The sequence below is a fragment of the Mycetomoellerius zeteki genome, unplaced genomic scaffold, assembly GCF_001594055.1.
Source record: "Mycetomoellerius zeteki isolate Tzet28-1 unplaced genomic scaffold, Tzet1.0 scaffold415, whole genome shotgun sequence".
NCBI classification, from domain to species: Eukaryota; Metazoa; Arthropoda; class Insecta; order Hymenoptera; family Formicidae; genus Mycetomoellerius; species Mycetomoellerius zeteki.
This window is the reverse complement of record NW_017257409.1, coordinates 459949-470076: the sequence shown is the minus strand read 5'-3', so window position 1 is coordinate 470076 and position 10128 is coordinate 459949. Positions and strand designations below refer to the sequence as shown.

The following is a 10128-nucleotide window of genomic DNA, read 5'->3' as shown; positions in this document are numbered from 1 at the left end:
CTTAGCACGCAAATCGGGGGCTACTTATTAAACTAAGTATATATCGTACGGAAAAAGACACAGAATGCTAAAGTAAGCACATAAAATCCGTATATCCTATAAAGTATGTGATTCTGTGCCAACACTATAAGAAAGTAGTTTATTAACTATATTATAAGAATATAAATACAGTTGAATGACGATGGAGAGCTAAAGCTTGCATATGTAATACAATAAAGTGCTACTGCGATACTTTAAAGAGTGCTGCATGTTGGTTTTTAATATCGGCGCAGGTATGCGGGTATGCAAGAAGCGTCGCTTGCGTTCAAATTCTTTAGCGCAGAAGAAGATAGACAGCAATATATTGATTATATTATTAAATGGCGAATAATCTGGTAAGGATCATGAAGATGGCTATATTACAAAAGCACATATAATTTTTATTAGCCACGGAGCGCAGCAAGTGACTTACTCGTATTACAGTACAGCAGAACTACTACTAGAATTTCCGGAAACCGCGGCTTCTCTCGGCATCTGTCGATATAAAGTGCTTTAACGCGTAACAAACAAAACAAGCAGTAACTAGATCGCCGCCGTTCGACCACTAATAGTAGGAGAGACCAATCACGCTCTGAATATACTTTTTGCGCGTATATTCATCATTTGCATTCGCGTATCGTTCGTTGTATCCGGGAGATTAGAGAGCGGCAACAAACTATCGAATCGCCGCGAATATAGGATTGCAGTTTCAGGTTAATTTGCTCCATGCGTGAGCGCAGAACCATAAACTTTCGTTTACGTATTTGCGTAATTGCATTTGCTTACTCGACATGTATACGCGTATACGTATGCAGTCGTATACTGCATTCGTCAAATCGTCAAATTGCATCGGCCATTTGCCAGCCGCAATATCGCGGCCGAATACGATCGTTCGCAATCGATATCGGTTCGCCATACGGCGCGCGTTTGTAATCGCAGCGAAATTATGTCGACGTTGTAAAAGAGAAGATAACCCACGTTATTTGCCGATTGCGATTCGCTGCGAAATGGCTCTGCTCGCCGAACGTGGCGAAAGCGGCAAACGAAGCGCGACTAGAAGCAGCTAGCGAAAATCATTTTGCTGCGATAAAGTACGAGGCTGTAACTGACAGGATAAATTTTTACTTTTTTATTATATATATATAGAGCTATAATATACTTTTTATTATATATATAACTATTGCTTTCTGCAGCATTGTATGAAAATATTTTCAGGATTTATTATAACGTTACCTCTCTTTTTTTTTCTTTTCTCTCTCCTTTTTTTCCCTTCTTTTTTCCTTTCTCTCCGTGAATTATAATAAATATAATTATACAAAAAAACCAATTGTTGATACAAATGTCATTTACTGCCTCTCAACTTATCACGCAGTTGCGTAGCATCGTTACGATCCGCGAAGATCAATGACTCCAATATCGCGATAATAAACTGCCTCTGAAATAAAATTTTATTAATATTATGCAAGCGATTTACGTTTTGGAGCTATGATCTTCAGCTTTTTCGTCAAGATTTTATATTTACAAGAGGCTTATTGTGCCAAGCATTATGGAAGAGCTCATTAGGCACACACGCACATTTTACGCAGGCTTAGCGATGAGTAACAAAGAAAGCTGGAAAGGAAGCGAAAGGAACGCAGGATGATGAAGTGGGAATATATCAGAATAATTGAAAAAGGTCGCAATAAGTGAAACGAGTCCGTTATATCACATGCTTTAATTATCAATATCGGAATAACTTTTATTTTGAACAATTCTCGTATTCTATTTTTTCAATCCAAAATTCCAAATCGTCTCCCGAAAATACAGAAGCCGTGTACTACGAACGTAGCGTAAATAATATCGGATTTCATCAATGCAACGATAACGTGAATTTAATTACAATCGTGTATCGTAAAATTCATTCGTTTATGATTACCGATCGAAGCCGATGTAAACAGAAAAACTTATACCGCGTTCCAGGATTTATTTTTACTCCACGTTCGAAATATACGACTTGCGAGAGCACGATAAAACGCGATAAGAGCGCCGACCTTCTTCTCGATGACGATTAACTATCTTTGCCGGGGAACGGAGCTTGATGTGGCGATTGTACAGAATAACGGGAGAGACTAGGAATCGATGTGGGCTCAGGATACAGATATTAACATATATCGGATACATCTCCTCCGTGCCTCAAGAATATCGCAACTAAAGCGCGAGAAAAGCCGTGAGGGTGTGGAAATGGGAAACGTAGGAGGTGAAGATTGGGAGAAAAAAGACGAGAAGAAGACAGCGAGTCGTGAGTCATATGGCACTCTTTTTACGGTGTTCGCCATAGTAAAAGCGGCTAACATCTACGTGATCTTTAAGAGGACTCGCGTGCTTGGCGTAACTCGCGTGCTCTCGGCGAGTGAGAAAAACGTCGCGAATCGTTGGAAAATTGATTTCGTGATGATTCGCAGACGAGCAACGATACAATGACGGCAAGAATTTCGCCAAGGGCACGCGACGAGTGAAGGGACATCCCGTTTAAGGAGCTATATCTGCAGGAAGAAACGTAATAAATTAATGTAATAAATTGATCTGCAAGAAATTGCGATCGGCATGACGCTGCACCGATCGCAGCGGTACGCAAACAATATGATATAACATCAAAGAAAAATAATAATAAAAATTTAAATAAAAAGTTAATGAGAAAGTGGTTACGATACAAGCACTGAGTCGAATAGATTCCGAATAAGAGGAGATTAAAAACAAGGGAAGCAGGAAGCGAGGCTAAGATTGTGAGCAATAATGGGCGCAATATCGAATAATACACAAGTATATATATAATATATATATGTATAAATATAAATATTACAAGGATTAGCGAGTCTCGGGAAGTTCTGTTTCATTTTTCTTTTTATCATAGAAAGAGATGAAATAAGAAGAAGCATTAATAAAACAAATATTCATGCATTTCTCAAGCATTATTATTACAAATACTGGCTGACTCCTTGACAAACCCCGTGAGCGTGCACGCGCAAAAAAACGCATTCGAGACTGACGAGATCGACTACATCTCTCTATCTCGAGTCGGCGCAAGCTGTCGCGTTTCATCACTTTTCGTCGTGCCTCGCGCGAGGACGATGTTAAATCCCGATCGCATCAGCGCACACACATAGACGCGCGAGTACACACAACACGATGGTAATTACGAACGAAAGAATTCGGACAGATTCATTGTCAAGTAGACTCTCGCGCGCGCGCGTACAATTACTGAAGATGCGCGCGGGCTTTTGTATCTACATTCCCGAGATCGTGCGTAATGTACTCTCGACATATCGATATTACATATGTGTGAGCTCTGGGTATGTGTGTATATATATATATGTTTACATACGTATATGTATAATAATGTACAATAAGAATTATAAGAGACAGTACAGTACACAATAATAAATACTATCTGATGCGTGTATAGTTATAGTCGTAAAACGTTTTTCCTCTTTCTCATCATAATAGTGTATTCAAACATGTGTGTATGTGTATACATGTGGTTATGTATATATACAGATACATAGTCCACAAAATAGTTTTTTGTATGTGTAATTAGTTACCTTGTGGAATATGTCCTTATTTCCTCCTTTTCGTTGCATTGCGTTAACTTTATATATGCAACAACGACAATATGTACGAGTTTGTGTGTATATATATATATATATATATATGATTTATCTTAATAAGGGTATATAAATATAATTATATATTGTGTAAGTTTCACTTTTTTCTTCTTTATATATCGTAATGCTTCGTTCCTGCGTCGCGTGTCTAAATAATGTAGGCATTTGTTGTATACGTGTTTCTCTGTGTGCAATGGTGTATAGAGTGCAAGGGGAAGGCACTTCCGCTGTTTTGCCGATGTCACACCGAGAACACGGGATTGCGTCTTCTATCTCTTCATCATCCGCGTATAAGACATCCTACATTAATACATATCCTTTAAAAGAATACACTCTCGTCTAGTAAAATATAATGAACATTCCTCTTATGGAAGTACGTAGTAGCTTTGCGATAAAACAATCACAGTTCTAAGGAAACGTTTTGCTACATTTGATGCAACAACGGCGACGACCGATCGATCATTTGGACCGATCGCGTCGAGCCCAGAACGCGATTCCGGGTTTTCGGTGTGAATTTAAAAAAACCAGCCACCCTCTCGATAATGTACGTATATAATTTGTAGACATCAAGTTCAGGAACCCTAAAAGTGTCGGTCCATAATCAGTATTTCAGGCTCGATCCTATCGACTCTCTCACTATCCTTGTACCTTATGGAGTTGTCGTTACGGAATACGGAACTTTATCGCGCGTTATCGCCGAATCCTCGGCTTGTCCAAGGCCGTTAGGACTTTGCTTATGGATTAACGTATTATATATCGTCATCTTCTCGAGGCCCTTTAACACCGATGACGTCACGTATATGATATCATAGTATCATAAGTACTGATCGTGAATTCCAGGTTAACGCCATACAAGGCAATGAAAGAGCTAATCTTACTATACTCCAGTGCCACGCGCATGCGAGAACAGTGTGTGCGTGTATGTGTGTACGTATGTATGAGTGTAATACATTACATATTATCACATAGGACCGCCACACGCGCGTTGTTGTTTATCATAAAGATAGAAACAATTTCTTCCCTCTGGGACAGGTATCTCAATAAATCCTCTTAGTCACTAATATAAAACGGCGCTCGAAGAGCGTTCTCGTGGCGTCCGTTATGGAAGACTCCATGATACTCTTGAGAATTCTCAATTCTGATTCTAAAGCGAGAATCATTACCTACTTGCAAATCTTAGTAAAAATCTATTATCCTCAAGGCAAATAAAATATAACATTATAAATGTTAGTTATAGAATACTTCGTCGATTATAAATGTATAACTTACGAGAGTTTAAAAAATATGTAGATTCGCCATTTTAAAAGAAGAACAACTACAGTTTACATCATGGAAGAGATATTTGTAAAATATTATTCAAATCGTTAAAATATGCTGTGTTCATTTATACAATTATATATAAAGTAAAAAAAAATTATAAGATAGGCAATAACATTAAATCAGTAGGCGAACGAGAGATATCCTTCTCTGAAATCTATAAGAGTGTTTTGTGTGTTGCTCTTTAATTGTGTGCAATCCGTATAAATGTACGGTTTAAATTGTTTTACAATTCGTTATTATTAATTAAAAATCTATTCTAAAACCATTATAAGACAATCTCATTCTACAATCTTGTGCGTTTTCTGCATAGATGATATTTCATGATCCCTTGGAAGAAGTTGTTTCTAATACCGCGAAAGAATCAAAGGAATTGTGAGGTAATGTACCTTATTCTCCATTCACATCCTTTTGAGCTTTTTTTAAGCCAAGAGGAGACATACGACATTTTTAATCCGAATAAAATTTCTTAGCAATTACAATTTGCTATGTCACGACCAGGACCAGGATTAAAACTAAACTTTTACGAGAGAGATTTAAGATACGTATATAGCGAACTTTTCGCGCACGAAGCGTTAAAAGTATTTCACTTGCATACGTGCCGGGATTCTGGGAAATACCTCACCTTACTCTGTTCTTTCACGTTTTCGTGTACACAATTCCTACCGCCGCACAATTCGTTCGCTCCGTTTTTTTCGTGAAAATTATGATACGACCGGCCGTTTCGTTTCTTCTCCATTGAACATGCCAGTGAGTGTGCTCTCCGTACATATATGTATGTGTATATACATAATTATATTTAATATATATATATATATCATAGTATATAAGATATCATATATTATATATTAAATATATCATTATGTACACAAACATACGTATACGTATATGTATATATATATATATATGCATATAACTTTAACACATACAACAAATATCTTTCATTTTCGTCCTGTATATAAAAAAAATTATTTACAAATGCATATATGCATATGTATATATGTTTATTGTAACTTATAACTATACATTTGGATTTAAACAAACTTTCAAATCACTGGCAGACGCGTGAATGCGGAAGAGAAGAAAGTAGATGCTAGCGTGAATACATTTCCTTGTATTTTTTCACGTACAAATTCCGCTCTCTCAGCTAGTACCGCATAACCGCTTTCCTCTCTAGCCGTTATACGCGCGAATTAATAAAAATATACGCAGTGTCTATCATGTAAGTCGTGTAAGTGTCTTAAGTGTAATGTTTGTGCGGTCGTGTACCACGATGCGCATGTGAACCCATTTTCTTTCCACCCTCGAGAGTGGCAATCGACGAGACGTTTCTCTTCCCGTCTCACCGCCTTCAAGGTTGGACCGATCATTTTCTTACTCTCCCTCCTCTGTCTCTCTTCAATTTCACGTAAATACATCCGCATATCTCGCGGATTCGCTGTTTCTCTTTCTCTTTCTTCATTATTTTCTGTACTTCCCTCATTCGGCTAAATGCATAAGCTCGTAGGTCGCAATTGACGAAGTTCACTGTGTGCAACAAACTCCCCCGAATTGAATCCATCAGGACAGAAGAGTACATTGTGTTCGAGCACGCTTATGCTAAAGATACGCTAAGTATAAAACAAATAACTATTCTAAATTCTATGCATATTACATGACAACTAAGGGCCTACCGGAAGCGTCGCATCTTCCAGTCGAATTTATCGTCGATGTGCAAGGTGTTTTTAGGAAATATATACGTCGTTATATATAGACATAATATGTATTCTTATAGCTAAACTAAAAAAAAGATAGGTTAAGTCGATAAAAATTTTAAAACAATTTTCATTAAATATTAACAAATATCACGCATGAGCCTCGTATAATTCAAAATATATCATGTGATAACGAAAAAAAAAAAATAGTTTTTTGAATGCACATGATGCTAAAATGTTAAAACCAATATTACTTGTGCGAATTCTTTTCATTTAACATTATTTAATTTTCTTCCGAAATGAACAAACAAAATAAAATTTTGAACATATTACTATAATATATAAATAAGCGAATCGTGCTCTAGTAAAATAATCCAACTTTGGATAATAATTATTTCAATAACTCTAAACGCGAATGCTAATTAACATTACGGACTTAACGGCAAGTATCGCATATAACGTGACATAGGCCGAGCGTCGTTTTTTTTTCTTTGTTCCGGACGTTAGACGTTAAAATTTGGACGAAGCTATAACACAAAAATTTGTTTCGAAATAAAAATATTGCGACGCCGTTTTTTTTTTACGGCGGAAATTGACTTATTTACAATTTAGCCTATTAAAAGAATAAAACGGAGCCACGTAACGACACATAACATTTTCAATAGTTCTCTGCAGTAAAACAACGCTAATTATCGGCATAATTAAAAACTATCTCTATAAAGTATATCGCAAATCGCTATTACTCTAAAAAAAGATCAAATAATAAAATAGGTGATTAATATAATTCGTGACTTTTCGGCCACGCATAATTTTTCGTAAGCTCTCTCGTCTTCTCTTGAATGCAATCTTTATCGGCAAGTCAAAATTTGGAGTTAAAATATCCAGTCGAAATTAAATTCAGGTCTATTTCGACAGAAATAAGATCGGAACGGTAGTCACGTCTCTCTCAGTCATGCAAGTAGGTAGGTAATATGACGGGGAAAAATCCCGTATTTCTCTCCTCCACCGTTCTCTTCTCTGCAATTGTACGCTTATAACGCTCCAAATGGAATCGGGTCAATAAGGCACTGTTCACCGACAATGTCTGACTAGAAAATGAATCTATTTTCGGAACTTGTTTTTGTATATCAGCATCTCTCGTCTCGTAATCGCTTAACTGAATATTCCATCCCTCTCGTGAACGAAGACCGATTCTCGCTTTTTTTTAGCACCGGCGATGAAGATTAATATCTTAGGACTGCACTTTTGTTTTTCTACATTTTTCGTTTTATCGATGTAGTCGAAGATTTAAATACGCGTAATTTTTTAATATCGAATAAAATTAAAGCTAATAAATTGCAATTCGTATTATATTTTGTATATAATAAAAAGAATGTGTATATATATAATATATATATTATACTCTCTCTCTCTTTCTCTTTTCTCTTTAATACACTTTTATCAGCAAAATATAGAAAAATCAAATAACAACATATATATGACAAGAAGTTCACTAATCTTCACTATGTAATTTATGCCGAAAAGTATAACATTCTAGAACTAATTCCCACTGGGCATTATTGTAATTATTGTAAACTAATGTATCAAATATCCATTTAGCTCAATTTTATTTTTTTTATTTCCACGAACGCTACTATTTCTAAACGTGTTTTCATTTCGGACTGAAACTACAAAACTACAAAAATACAATTGCGAAAGTTTATTCAGAACATAATAATTTTTATCATTCATTATTCATCCTCGCAATTGAACACTAATCGTAAAGGTACTCTAGAATTATCTAAAATATCACTACCGTGATCGGTAGCAGCAATTACCATCCCGATCATCCGCAGCGACTATCGCGGAATCGTTCGTTCGTTCGCCGCGAGGGAGAGAATGGAAGGTGCCCGAAGGAAGGAACGGCACTTTCGTGAGAAAAGACGAGTCTTCCCGAGCCGGTAGGCAAGGATGTCTTTACGATGTCTTCATCTTCTTGTACGGTTGCATGATCACCCCAGAACTGACGGGGATCGCTACCTGCGGCTGCGCCGCTATTGTCGCCGGGTTGCCTATCTGCTGTATCTGTGGTACACCCGCGGCCGCAGCCGCGGCCGCGACGCCTGCCGCTACTCCAGGTACACTGGCTACTGCAGGTAGAACAGCATATGGATTCTGGACATAGGGATTGGTTTGTACGGTCGCAGCGCCGGGTACAGGTATCGACGCCTGGACATATGGATTCGGCAAGATCTGCTGCCTGATCAGAGAATATGGATTTATGGGGGTCGCTGTGGGTGGCGGTCTGGAGTACGCCAAGATACCCGCGGATAGCGGTGAGGTCAAAGCGCCCGGGATACCGGCCAGACTCGGGATGACAGATCTGGGAGTCGCCGCGGTGGCTTGCAGACTGGCTGCTGCCACCGCGGGATTCCCGGCGGCCGCCGCGGCGGGATTCACGAGGTTTTGCTTATTCAGAGCGACACCGGTGTAATTAAGTGCGAGCTGACCAATGCCGTAAGACTGCGAGAGCTTAATGGCTTTAGCATAGTTTTTCTGAGCAACTTCTTTGGCGAGAGTCGCTGGATCGAGAGGGGCTGGTAATCCAGAGGCCATTCCGAGGCTGTTGAGCATATTTAGGCTCGCCATGTTGGAAGCAGCGTTATAATTGCCCATAGAGGTGATGTTCGTTATCGATGACATATTTGCCATGGAGGCCATAGAAGCCATCGAGGCCATGTTCACCATACCAGGCATTGAGGTCAGGTTGGCCATAGAAGTCAATGGACTCATCGCTGGTGACAGCGCCAACTGGTTAATTTGCTGCTGTTGCTGTTGATGTTGCGGTATCTGCTGCTGTTGTTGCTGATGTTGTTGCTGCTGCTGCTGCTGCTGCAGGGACGACGGGCTCGAATGATTCAATTCGGGGGAGTTACGCGAATTTTCATCATGATTCTGCGTGGTAACCGGTTGCTTGTTATTGCCGTTACTATTGTTACTGTTATTGTCAGCGGTCGGAGGTGGCGGCGGCGGATTGTTGGGATCCATCAGCACGCCATTGTTGGCGTCGGCGCAGTTATTGACTGTTGCGCCAGCGGCTCCCTGGGAGGAGGAGGATTGCACCACTATCGCGTGGTGGTTGCTTTGCACGTTCGGGGGTTGCACGACCGATTGGTTAGAGGTTTGAGTGGGTAGGGGTGGTGTTCCAGTGTACTCACATGACACAGGCACGAAGGGCTGCTGCAGCTGCATTAACTGTTGATAGGTCGTCGCACCGGTAGGCTGATAGACCGGCACGCCGGACTTGTCGGCCGCCGGTCGTTTATACGGAACCATCCCTGGGAAGGCCTGCAAAAAGAATTGCAAAGAGATTCGTGATTAGAATAAGTTTGTGACGCGAGCAACGTGGCCACACTCGAGCGGAAGCTTCCTCCATGAAAGCCTCGACTCCGTTTCGGCCGGGGATACGATATATTGTT

The 10128-nt window shown here is 39.3% G+C and overlaps 1 protein-coding gene across 10 annotated transcripts in view; it reads right to left on the bottom strand.

Annotated features, from left to right (window-relative positions):
* Nucleotides 1–8511: 8511 nt before the first annotated feature.
* The window catches only part of LOC108726386 (AF4/FMR2 family member 4), a 356474-nt gene continuing 354857 nt past the window's right edge, over nucleotides 8512–10128 (bottom strand). For all 10 annotated transcript variants that reach the window (XM_018453898.1, XM_018453897.1, XM_018453899.1 and 7 more), the window contains one exon: nucleotides 8512–9997. In XM_018453898.1, the coding sequence (XP_018309400.1) occupies nucleotides 8627–9997 (1371 nt within the window). In that variant the 3' untranslated portion in view covers nucleotides 8512–8626. The remainder of the gene's footprint in view (nucleotides 9998–10128) is intronic.